This window comes from Dipodomys spectabilis, unplaced genomic scaffold (genome assembly GCF_019054845.1).
Source record: "Dipodomys spectabilis isolate Male_0828 unplaced genomic scaffold, ASM1905484v1 ptg000096l, whole genome shotgun sequence".
Classification (NCBI taxonomy): domain Eukaryota; kingdom Metazoa; phylum Chordata; class Mammalia; order Rodentia; family Heteromyidae; genus Dipodomys; species Dipodomys spectabilis.
Window position 1 is genome coordinate 14051469 of NW_024870773.1, and position 13623 is coordinate 14065091.

A 13623-nucleotide genomic window follows, 5' to 3' on the forward strand; every position below is an offset into this window, starting at 1 on the left:
AGTTAAATCATCTAACTTAAACTCTTAAGTGCCTTCCCTTAATTTAAAAGGATTTTTATACATAGACAAGGTAAACATGACAAACTTTTCATAGCTACAGTATCTCAAAAGCTTTATAAACACATACATAATATATACACATATATAATATATATACATATATCGTATACACACACATATATACACATAGAAGACTCAAGAAAGGAGAATAAAAGGAGTAAGAAAAAGTGCTTAGGAATAAGCCTCTTGTATACACGAAATGCACAGAAGTATGGAAGTGAAAGTGAAGGAAGAGGACTTGTAATTAAGAGAATGGACAAGGCTGCAAGAAATGTAGGTAGGTCACTGCTTTGCCTTTCTTGCTCAAGGGTACTGACAAGGACCTCTTCACAATGAAGCATAAGACTGAAGCTTTGTTTTTTAGAGGTCATGCAAAGCTTTTCTGGACTAGTAGATACTGGGTACACAGAATCAACAAAAAATACAGCAAGTACTTTTTGTTTCCAATTCAGCATTTAATAGGGACTTAGAAGTCATTACTCCAACCTAAACAAATAAAAAGGCTGTTAACTGAAAAATAACTCTTCAAATATTTCAGAGAAGAGAGTTCTCTCGGGGCACTACTGGTGGCTCATGCCTGTAAATCCTAGCTACTCAATGAGCTTCACAACCAGCCCAGACTGGAAAGTCTGTGGGACTCTTATCTCCAATTAACTTCCAGACAACTGGAAGTAGCACTGTGGCTTAAAGTGGTAGAGCAATAGGCTTGGGCGAAAAAGCTCAGCCCAAGCCCTAAGTTCAAGCCCCACTACCAAAATACACACACACACACACACAGAAAGTTCTCAGGGCAAACTGCTGACCTCAACTTTAACAAACAGACATATTAGAAAGAATCACATTTACTATAAACAGAAATCTCTCGTGGAATCAAGGCCCAGCTGGACAATCCAAATATAAACGACAGATTGATTGCTGAAGGATCGATGAGGACAAGGGTGAGAGTTCGGTTCTACTGAAACCAAATCACAGAGGAACCCCACACTGCTATGATGTCTACTTCAGGGCGTACAGTAGTTTCTCACAGTGCAAAGATGAAAACTCCCTCTGTATATAAGTGGTAGGAGGGGAAAAAAAGAAAGTATTCTGAACCACACTGGGAGAACTCCACTCTTCTTTACAAGAACTGGCCTTTTAACTGTTCTACTAATCTACTAATGTTTAATCAACAGTTTTGTCAGAAATAAACTCTTCTCCTAGTTCCAAAATCCTGGAGCCTTCTACCTAAGGAAAAGAAATACCCAACTGTAGTTCACTCTAGTCAAACTATCTCATCTAAGTCGGGGAAACACTGAGAAATATTTGTGAAGTTAATAGTCCAAAAGGCCCAGGCTTATTACAAAACTGATAGCCAGCTAACGGGGTGTGGTGATACACACCTATAATCCTAAAACTCCAGAGGTAGTGGCAGGAAGGACAACGGTGAATTTGAGGCTATATAGTGAAACTGTGTCAAAGAAAAAGGAAAACAACACTAAAAAGACTGAGCCCTAACCACAGACCCATAGGACTATAAAATGCTTCACCTCCCACTATACTTTATTATCAAATTATCAAAGCCTACTTGAAGATTTCCTCTTCTGTAATGCAGGCTTTTGGTTTTAAAAAAAACAAGTCAGTCTAAAAGGCAAAAGAGCAGTTTGAAAGACAGGGTAAGCAGCAGAATCAGATTGATATATGGCAGCAGTATTGGAATTGTGTGTGTGTGTGTGTGTGTGTGTGTGTGTGTGTGTGTGTGTGTGTGTGTGTGTGTGTGTGTGTGTGTGTGTGTGTGTGTGTGTAGACCGTATGTCCAAGATGAGGCAAATCCATCTTCTTGGCCTCCAATGAGGAACTCATGGTATATGGCACAATGGTCAGAGTGAACATGGGGTGTGTGTGTGTGTGTGTGTGTGTGTGTGTGTGTGTGTGTGTGTGTGTGTGTGTGTGTGTGTGTGTGTGTGTGTGTGTGTGTGTGTGTGTGTGTGTGTGTGTGTGTGTGTGTGTGTGTGTGTGTGTGTGTGTAGACCGTATGTCCAAGATGAGGCAAATCCACCTTCTTGGCCTCCAATGGTCAGAGTGAACATTGTGTGTGTGTGTGTGTGTGTGTGTGTGTGTAGACCGTATGTCCAAGATGAGGCAAATCCATCTTCTTGGCCTCCAATGATCAGAGTGAACATGGTGTGTGTGTGTGTGTGTGTGTGTGTGTGGTCAGAGTGAACATGGTGTGTGTGTGTGTGTGTGTGTGTGTGTGTGTGTGTGTGGTGTGTGTAGACCGTATGTCCAAGATGAGGCAAATCCATCTTCTTGGCCTCCAATGAGGAACTCATGGTATATGGCACAATGGTCAGAGTGAACATGGAAGAGAACAGAGTGCATATAAAACAGAAACCAGAGGGATTTGGGCACTAGGCTCACTCCAGTCTACTCTCTAACCAGGGTCCTAGAGAAACACAATTAATTATGTCCAATGATGAAGCTCCTCTCAATGATCTAACTGCCTTCCACTAGGTCTCTTAATTGTTGCATTACCTCTTTTTTTTCTTTTTTAAATTTTATTTTATTGTAAAGATGCTGTACAGAGGGGTTACAGTTATATGAATAAGGAATGAGTACACTTTTTGTGGAACATTGTTACTCCCTCCTTTGTTTTTATCCTACTTCCCTCCCCAAAGTTGTAAAGTTCATTTTCAACATAGTTTCTTAGGAGTATTATTGTTGCAGGGCTGGGAAGTTGGCTCAGTGGTAGAGCACTTTCCTTGCATGCATGAGGCCCTGGGTTCGAATCCTCAGCACCACATAAGCAAAAAGAAAAAAGCCGGAAGTGGCGCTGTGGCTCAAGTGGTAGAGCACTAGCCTTGAGCTGAAGAGCTGAGGGACAGTACCCAAGCCCAGAGTTCAGGCCCCACGACCAGACCCAAAAAAACAAACAAACAAAACAACAACAACAAAAAAAACGAGTATTATTGTTGCAATGGGTCATCCTGTGTCCTTGTTTCAAGGTTTTGTTATTCCCCTACCCCTCCCCAAATATGACAAATATATATACAAGATGTAGGGTACCAAAATCAAGTACAATGACCACAGATGATATACCATAGGGAGAAGAGCATACAAAGGAAACAAACAAAACAAAAAAAAATCATACACTACACTAAAAACAACAAAGAAAGACCTCTTATGTCCATATCTTGGAGTTCATTTCACTTAGCATCATCTTATATGGTCATATGTACATAGCTTTTGAGCTTCTCTGCTCATTTAATAAAATTAAAATTATCTTAGACATATACTAATTATTGCAAATGAGGGAAACCATGGGACCTGTATTTCTGTGGATCTGGCTTACTTCACTTAATATGACTTTTTCAAAGTTTCCAAGTCTTTCCATTTCCTAATAAATGGGTGCACTACCTTGTATAGTGACCATGGCAAGTTTTCTCACATGAACCCCTGAAGGACATGCTCACAAAGTTTTCAAATCATAGCGGCATTTACAATCTTCTAATATAGAAGATTACAAAAGCAAGTTGTTCACACAATGAATTCCTTTTGTAAGAATACAAAACATCTAAAATATTTGTGATTTTAGAGCTGGGGCTCAGAAAAAGAAACCTCAAATAAAGCAGTTCCTCTCTGATTTTTTCCCCTGGCTTTTTGTCTCTTGTAGCTCATTAGCTCAAGCACAAGCCATAGAAAGAGTAAACTAGAATCCTACTGTATTGTTGGTGGAGTGTAAACTTGTTCAGCACTTTGTAAAGTAGTATGGAGGCTCCTCAAAAGACTCCACATAGAGCTCCCCTATGACCCAGCAATCCCACTTTTGGGCATTTACCCAAACAATCACAAACAAGGCCATACTAAGGCTACCGGCACAACTATATTTATCTCAGCATTATTTACCACAGCTAAGATATGGAACCAACCCAGATGCCCCTCAGTAGATGAATGGATCAAGAAAATGTGGTGTATATATACACTGGAATTCAATGCCTCCATCAGAAAGAATGACATTGCCCCATTTGTTAGGAAATGGAAAGACTTGGAAAAAATTATATTAAGTGAAGTAAGCCAGGCCCAAAGAAACATAGGTCCCCTGGTTTCCCTTATTTGCAATAATTAGTACATGTGTAGGACAATCAGAAAAGGCCAAAAGCTATGTACATATGACCATATAAGATTATGTTAAGCGAAATGAACCCCAAGATAGGTACACAAATATCTTTTTTCTTTGTTGCCATTGTTTCTAGTATATTTATAATGTGATTTTTTTTTTGTTTCTTTGTATGTTCCTCCCCCACGGTATAACCCCTATGTCCACAGTATTTGATTGATGTCGGTGCCCTGCATCTTGTATATACACTTCTCTAATTTGGGGAGGGGAAGGGAAAAAACAAAATGCTTAAATAACAATACAGGCTGACCCATTGTAACAATGAGATGTACAAAACACTATGTTGAAAACGAACTTTGCAACTTCGGCAGGGGTGGTGGGGGTAGTTGTGGAGGTGGGAGGGAAGGGATGGTAGGAGAAAAACAAAGGAGAAGGCAACAATCAATACTCAATAGGAAATGTCCTCATTACCTTGCTCATGTAACTGTAACTCCTCTATACAGAATTTTTACAATAAAAAACATACCAAAAAAAAAGAGTAAGCTATAAAAAAGAATTGCTCTTCCCCAAGGTGGGCCACAAAAACTAGAAAAATGGTAATTACTACAATGATGATGATTTCTGACTAGGAGCTGGCCATAAAGAAATTAAGATCCTCAATCCAGAGAAGTCTTATCTCATACTCAGAAAAAATAATACAATTAAAGGGTCCAAATGAGAATCAACAGACACAACTTGCAGGGCAGGGCTTCCTCAGTCAAATCATTAACTTATACCCTACATGGCTGTCCATGTTTCATCAAATCTAACCATGAAATTGGATAGCTTACCCTGAGTCTGAGATCTAATGATTCCCCTGCCAGGTAAAATTTATGGTCAAATAAATTTGTCATACTTTTCTTATTAATCTGTCATTTTGTTTCCTTTTGTTCTTTTGAGACAGGATCTTGCCATATAGCTCAGATTAGCTCTGAACACTATGTAACCCTGACTGGCCTCCTACCTCAGTCTCCTGTATAAACTGCCTGCTACCTTAATTATAATCTCATAGTTACTGAACCAAATACATATCCAGGAATGTATGATAGTGGTTGGCAAATACCTGAACATCCATGAATTTACATGCTTTGCTTCTGTATGCACAAACAGAAATTGCTATCGGATTCAAATGCCAATATAAATCAGAAATGAAACTCATTTTAGAACTTTTTAAATTATAAACGACTCTAAGAATTTGAAATTACTGTGAAAGCTTCAGAATCTAGTTATTTTAATCTTAATATGTAACTATCTGCCACCCAGAATACAGGTGGAAAAGAACAGTTAGATAAAGACTTCTGCACTAGTTTAAGAGTACAATGCTAGATACCCATCAAGCAGTTGCATAGAGGGATGGATTCAATAGGAAGATAGACCTTACAGACTTTAGCAAGCTAGAATCCCTGAGGGGAATATTCAGAATGTCTGGCACAGAGAACACAGTACACAATAGTTATTTGTTGCTTGGAATGTAAAGAATTAAAAACTACAGACATCAAGATGACCCCCAGACTTTATTGTGATTAAGTAAACAATTAATGTACCAGTCACCAAAGAGTAGAGGGGGAAAGTTTCAAAATACTTTGAACATGGCCAGTTCCAGGACTTTGAGACATATCCACTGCAATAAAAAGTTGGAATGTCAAATGTTTCTACAAATAATCCACATAGCAACCCCAGGAGTGAGATATTTTTATCCTGACTGAAATAGTTTGACTCAAAATACAAATTTATTATTATAAAAGTAAAGACTAATTTAGCATGAACAGGTGAATGATTCAGACACCTCTTGTTAACAGACTCAGTGGTGTGTTCCTGTAATCCCAGCATTTGCTTAGAAGAAGTCAGGAAAATCAAGTTCTAGACCAGACTCTAACAAAACCCCAAGGCCAAGATCTAGAGATAAAGCTGAGTAGTAGACTGCTTGCCTAGCATATGGAAAGTCCTGTCTTCAATACCTACCACTCGAAAAAAAAAAAAAAAAGGGAAAATATATCTCTTGAATTTTATGTCAAGATAAGTAGAAATCTACCAAAGAAAAACCAGACTAGGAAAGATACACTCAGTTTTCTGATATTTTAATCTTTCAAGTAACAGAACAATGAAAAGAAACAACTTGAATAATCTAGAGAAAGTTCAATAATTCATTACTGAATAATGAGTGCTTACTGTTTACCAAGCATTGTCTCCAAATTGTTATGGATCAAAATGAAAAAGTTTTCATGTTTATGGAATTCATATCCCATACAAGGGACAAACAATCAATTTAATGTCAGATGGTCAAGGGCTATAAATAAAAATGAAATGGAGCAAGGAAGCAGTGAGTGAGTAAAAGATGGATTTCTCTCTAACAGAAAGTAGCAAAAGCCTCTCTTACAAAGTGAATCCTGAGCAATCTGACAGACACTGTAGCCTTAAAATACCTAGGGAGGGGCCAAACAGGTTGCCACATTCCTGTAATCCCAGCTGTGCAGGTAGGAGTAGCAAAGTTCAAGGTTGCCCTCAGCAAAATGTGAAATCCTATCCTCCAAAAAAAATCAAAACATTACTCAGGGAAACAGTAACTTAGGCAAAGAAAATGGCATATGACAGCTGCAGAGCAAAATGAGCCTGGAGTGCTTGTTTCTTCTTCAAGAAGCCTGGTTGGCATGACAGAAAGAGTATGGAGATCACAATCACAGAGAGTCAGAAAGGAGATTGCCAGACTATTGCCCTCAATAAAGAACCTGTATTTTCCTTTACATTGTATGGGAAGCTACTAGAGGGGTATGAGCATGTCAGTGATCTTTATTCACGATTTTGTAAAGATCAATGGCCTTTGTAAATGAAAAATGACTTGTAGCAACACAGAATCTTACCGGAAAGCACTTGCCATAGGGTCAGAAAGAGATTAAGAGATTCTGGAAGTACTGGGGTTTTGAACTCAGGGTTTGAATTTGCTAGGCCTACTTTTTAAGGCACACACCCAGACTTTTTACTTCAGGTACTTTTCAAATAAGGTCTCCTATTTAAAACTTCCAATGCAGCTGGATGACAGGTGCACAGTTGAGACTGGGTCTTGATAACATTGTCAGGGCTGGCCCCAAATAGTGACCTTCCCAATCTCTGCCTCTCAAGAAACTGGATTATAGACTAGAGCCACCGTAAGTGGCCTAAATATATTTTTTAAGTAAAGCAAAAGTTCTTAATGACAGAATATCTGAGAAGTGTGAAGGAAAAAGAAATTAATAAATTCTAGACATTAGAACTGACTAGCAAGAAGTCTTCATGGTGTCATTTACTGAACTGGGTAAGGATCAAGGATGAAGGCATAAGGTTGGGAGAAAGGAACTAAGAATTGAATTTTTTAGACTCTTACCAGAATTGAAGTGGAAATGCTGAAAAGACAGATGTCTCAATCTGGAACTCAGATTATGACTGAGTACATAAATTTAGGAGTTACCCAACTATTCTTGGCATTTAAAAAATGACTGTAAGTTTTTTTCCTTAAAATTTAATGCATAAATGAAAAGCAAAAATAAAAAAAAACTCTAAATGCTTCACAACTACTTACTCAACTCACTTTGCAACCCTCCAAGGTAACAACTGTTACTGTCCCTGTCTATACCTAATATTAAAAATGAGGAAGCAAAGGTACAGAATAGCTATCTAGCTAGCCTAAAGCACACAGCTGAGAAAGAGTAAGCCTGCGATTTGAACTCAAGCCATGTCATTCCAGGGCTGAATTCCTAACAAGAAGTTGTCTCCCAAAACTCCAAGAGCAAAAAGTGCTGAAGAGCTTTGTGAACTGAACACCAATATATACTCAGACACTGTAAGAAGCAGCAAATAAAAAGGTAATAGCATAACAGAAGGCAGTTGGGGCACTGAAAACCCAGGAATAGAGTATATTGAAGAGAACTATTTAAGTGATCCACAAAGAAATAGGTGAAAAATTCATTTGATAAGATGTAGGTCAGTAGTGACTTTTTTTTTTTTTCTGGGCCATCCTGGTGCTTGAACTCTGGGCCTAGGCGCTCTCCCTGAGCTACTTTTGGCTCAAGTAGCCTTGAGCTCTACCACTCAAGCCTCAGCGACAGCTTTTTCTGTGATTAATTGGAGATAAGCATCTCATGGACTTTCCTGCCAAGACTGGCTTCAAACCATGATCTTCAGATCTTAGCTTCCTAAGTAGCTAGAATTACTGGTGTGAGCCACTGGTGCCTGGCAGTGACTTATACATGAAAACTTGATGAAATGAGACTTTTAATTATCTTCATAACTTAGAAGAAATATGTCCACATGAGATTTATTCAGTAAACATTTTTTGATGACAGACATAGTCTACATGCTTAAAGTACAGCAGGGAACAAATGAAACAAAAATCCTTGTACTACAACTAAAAATATAATCCTATGTCTATGTGTTACTTCAAGAAAAAGCTACTGCTAGCATTCTGCCTTAATTTAAGAAAAGTTTAGCTGGGCATGTGGCATACAACTGTATCCAGCTACTCTGGAGGTAGAGATCTTAAGAGGAATAAAGTTCAGTGGTATCCTAGACAAAAGTATGGAGATGTATGCCATGGCCCCAGATACTCAAGAAGGTAGAAGTAGGATGATAGTCAGATAGCATCCAGGATAGAAGCTTGCTTGAGACCCTATCTGAAAAACAAACTAAAGGCAAAAGGACTGAAGGTACACGGTCAAGTGGCAGAGCACTTGCCTACCAAGCATAAGGCCCTAAGCTCAATCCTCAGTACTGCTACCCAACCCTCCAAAAAACCATAAAACGACAACAACAAAAACTATATTATATAAATCAGTCAATTTCTGAGTAACAGATTCTGTATATAAATAAGGTTAGTAAATTTTGAAAACATGAAAATGTACTCAATGTTAAGTGATTTAAAATAACAAATGAGTTAAATGGAATGCTTTACTATAACTGGCATACTAACTGACAGATACATTGGAAAATAATATTGGTAAAATGTATTCTACATACTGTATTTTACATGCAGTTCTATAAACAACTGAATATGGGAGACTATGGATTCTTTCCAAGGATTAACTGGAAGTATAAGGGGCTTCTTACATAAACTTTCAGGATGTTTCAAAACACACATCATGAGGAGAATTGATCCACATAAACAAAGTTTGATGAACTTTAAAAAGCAAGTTTTTCCCTGCTAGGTATGGTGATACATACCCATAGTCTCCATATTTTCGAGGCTGAGGCAGGGAGATCTTGAGTTTGTGGCCAGCCTGAGCTACATGAGAACTGCCTCCCAATCCACAAATGACTAAGTTTTTCTAGAACAAAGCAGTGTTCCTATATTCAAGAAGGTTAGTCAGCTGAGTGTCAGCAGCTCACAACTACAGCTACCTGAGAAGCTGATAGTAGAGGATTATGGTTTGAGGACAGCTAAGGTAGAGAAAATCATGTAAGAATTGCATGGTGGAACATGCTGTCACTTAGCAATGATAGGAAGCCTAAAATAGGGAGATAAAGGTCCAGTCATATTCCCAAGACATAAGATCCTGTTATAAAAGTAACCAGCAACTGAAAGGGCTATACAAGCATGGCTCACAGTAGCGTGCACACAGCTCTGAGATCAAACTTCAATATTGAAAAAAAAAATCTATCTAGCAGTTTCAACGTACATATTCTTACTCAAAAAACATTGATTTGCAGGGTGCCAGTGGCTCATGCCTGTAATCCTAGCTATACCAGAGGCTGAGATGGGAAGATTGCAGCTCAAAGCCAGCCCAAGCAGAAAAGTCCCCAAGAGACTCTCATCTTCCATATCCACTCAAAAACTGGAAGTGGAGCTGTGGCTCAAAGCATCAGAACATTAGCCTTGAGCAAAAAGAGCTCAGGGACAATGCCCAGGCCCTGAGTTCAAGCCCTACAACCTACAAAACAAAACAACAACCATTTATTTAAAACCTTCTATGAATGGACTTAGGGCTCTACTCAAATAACAGAGTGCTTGTCTAGCAAGCACAGGCCCTTGTGGGAAGGAAGAAAGAGTCCACTATGTAGCCACCAAAGTAAGGAGCAAAACATAAAAGTCGGCACTTGTGGCTCATGCCTTTAATCCTAGCTACTCGGAAGGCTGAGATCTGAGGATCACAGTTCAAAGCCAGACGGGCAGTGAGACTTTGATCACCAGAAAACCGAAAGTGGCACTGTGGCTCAACGTAGTAGAGCACTAGCCTTGAGCTAAAGAGCTCAGGGATAGCTCCCAGGCCCTGAGTTCAAGACAAAAAACAAACAAACCAAAAAACCCTGCTAAACTGGTTTTCATGAAAATTACAATAGACTATATAGCAGTGGCTCTCGGCTCTCAATTGGGAGCTATTTTGACAAACCTTTAAAACCTTGAGTGGCAGGCAGTAGGGACACAACACAAATCTATTAAGGACGAGGATGAATCAACACATAAAATCTACAATGTAAAGGACAGACCACAATCTTTCCCGGCCTGAACCCAAGGATATTTATGTAGCCCTATCAATCATGTTGCTACTAAGACTGCAGGTTAGGATAATCAGGAAACAATTCAGGTATAACCAGCTGGATTCTGAGGTAGCCTTAAAACACAGGGATGTGCAGAAAGAAAGAAGAAACAAAAGCAGGAAAGCAAGGAGGAGCCTGTACTTGAATTGGGTGGTGTAGATACAGAACAGGTTTGACACTGAGAAATTTATATGAGGGCTGGGAAGGGGGCTCAGTGGTAGAGCGCTTGCCTTGCATGCATGAGGCCCTGGGTTCGATTCCTCAGCACCACATAAGCAAAAAAGAAGCTAAAGAGCTGAGGGACAGCACCCAGGCCCAGAGTTCAGGCCCCACGACCGGACCCAAAAAAGAAAAAAAGAAAAAAAAAAGAAATTTATATGAAACTAATGCAGATGTGGGTTCAAAAAACTCAGCAGGAACATGCATGAGGCCCTAGGTTCAATTCATAGCATCATAAAAACAAACCAAGTCATTAGGCTATAAAGGCAATTGGCTAGTTGGTAGCCAGTTAGTATAGTAGCCCCAAAATGATACTGAAGGTGCTGGAAGTAAGGTGCGGCAAGTACCAAGTTGTTTTATTTTAGTATCCGCCGTAGAGAGATGGATGTAGTAAGTTGTAAAGCTGCCTAAGAGCAGCAACCAGGTCTTGTTTATCGTATGTCTTAAGTCTCTTAAATCAATGAGCACTATGTAGTGTGCCAAGTGCTAATTATGTATAATTTGCCAATTTATTTCTTATTTTGAATTACTGGGGATTTCTGAAGTTCCATCCACTGCTAAGATCAAGACATGCAAACTACAACAAAAATAACCATCTGTGGAGTACCTGCTATATAAAGGCACAGTAGTCAGGACTCTTACATATACTATTTCATTAAATCACAGAACAAAATTGTTTTCCCTTCCTTAAAGATGAAACACTGGAACTCAAAGAGTCTACATTGCCTTGCAAGTTGTAAGACAGCAGTGGCTGAATTGAATCATTTCTAATGATAATCCAAACCTCAACCAAAATAAAGATGCAGCTGGGCACTGCTGGCTCATGCCTGTAATCCTAGCTACTCAGGAAGCTGAGATCTGAGGATCGCAGCAAAGTCTGTGTAACTCTTTACCTTCAATTAATCGCCCAAAAGCCAGAAGTGGAGCGGAGACTCAAGTGACAGAGTGCTTATCTTGAGCAAATAAGCTCACGGACAGCGCCCAGACCAAGTTCAAGTCTCAGGAGCGGCACAAAGAATAAAGATGCATAAACTGCTATATTCTTTGGTTATAATAGGAACTGTTAAATCCTGCCTCACAGGACCTGAATATGACATTTGGCTGGCTTTTATTGCACACTTTCGTGTCAAGATGGTTCCGAAGTGCATTCGAGTCACCCTCAAACTCACATCCAACAATGATTATCTTCGGGCCAGGAAAACACAACAAACCAGCCAACCGAGAAGCTAACCTGTTGAATCGGTGACGAGCAGTCCCTAACACTCAAGATTCATTCCCCAAACAACCAAGACTCAGCACTGCGGACAACACTTGGGTGAGACTTCAAAGTCCTCCTCCTCCACGCTTCCTTTCAAAAAGCACCGCGACCCAGCGTTGAGAGAAAGGCGTCTTACGAGTCAGTCGCCCCGTGCTCACAAGCTGGGGCCAAGTTATCTCGTCTTTCCCAACCTTCTAGCCTACACCCCGGCGCCGCGCCGCGCTCTTCCGAGCCTCCGGGGACCGTTAACAAGGGAGATCGGAAACCTCTCTTTAGACGCAGGGACGTCCTCGGAAACCATTCCGCTACTTTCCAATGCTTTTCTTCTTCTTCTTCTTCTTTGCATCTGGCCGAGGGTGGGGGGATAAACAACTTTTGCTCTGGGGCTTGCAGTCTGGTTACTCGAGCCGAGGTACAGACGCCTCAGCCCTTCCCAGGTCTTCCAGAAGCGAAGTCCCAGCGGCTCCTCCCCAGCCCCGAAGTTGGGGGGGGGGGGGGGTCAGCCCGGCCCGAGCTCCAGACCCCCCCCCCGCAGAGCTTCTTGGGGGTCCCAATCCTCAAAATTAAAGGGGGGGGTGGGAGCGCCAAGCTTTTCTTTTTAAAGAGCCTCGGAGGAGAAAGGGAAGAGCTGCCCCCAAGGCCCCGGCGTCTAGAACGTTCCCCGGGGCGGCCCGAGGGGGGCTGGCGGCCCGGGGGGGGGGGGGTGGGGACCGGGAGCGGCCAGACACTCACCCACATCCTGGTCGAAGGGATTGGTGGCAAAGAGAGGCATGTCCACGGCGTGCCGAGAGGCCCACGGGGCCTCCCCCTCCACACCACGGGAGTCGGGGTGAGAAGAAGGGAAACCAACGACTCCCCCTCCCACCCTCCCCCGGGGCCAAACACCGATTTCCTTCAGACGCCCCGGCGGCTCCACCTCTCACCCACCCCGAGCAACCTCGGTGGCCGCGGCGGCAACAGCAAAGCGAACAAGGACCCCGGCGCGGGGCATGTCGGGAACCCAGGCGACCTCGGCTCTGCCGGAGACAAACCTGACAAGAACCCGTCCCCACCAGCCCCGGACCCACCCAAGCGGGTCCCCTTCCCCACCCTGCTTCTGGTCTCTCGTGCGTGTAACCACGACGGAATGTTTTTCCTTCGGGCCAGGGGGTCTCCGAGGGATAGGGTCCTTCAGGCGCGCCTAAGCCGTCTAAGGACCCCCGGAGTGACTCCGACGGAGGAGAAAGGGAAAGGAGGGTTCGTGTGGGTCCAGCCGAGCGCCGGGCTGCGCCCCGCGCCTACTTGTGTATGTGGTCGGCTGGTGTAACCTTGCAGTCCTTGGAAGGGGAGATGGAAAGTCTTTGGGGGTGGTCTGCTGAGTAAAAAGGCCTTGAGGAGTGTGATTTCGGGACCGGGGGCACAGGACCCTTGCTTAGATGGGGTCCTGTGAGGGGAAGGAATCGGCTCTAAG

At 41.8% G+C, this 13623-nt stretch overlaps 1 protein-coding gene across 1 annotated transcript in view; it reads right to left on the minus strand.

Annotated features, from left to right (window-relative positions):
- The window catches only part of Stam (signal transducing adaptor molecule), a 42377-nt gene extending 29246 nt beyond the window's left edge, over positions 1-13131 (minus strand). Inside the window, exon 1 of the mRNA XM_042686074.1 lies at positions 12906-13131. Within this exon, the coding sequence (XP_042542008.1) occupies positions 12906-12945 (40 nt within the window). The 5' untranslated portion in view covers positions 12946-13131. The remainder of the gene's footprint in view (positions 1-12905) is intronic.
- Positions 13132-13623: the final 492 nt, after the last annotated feature.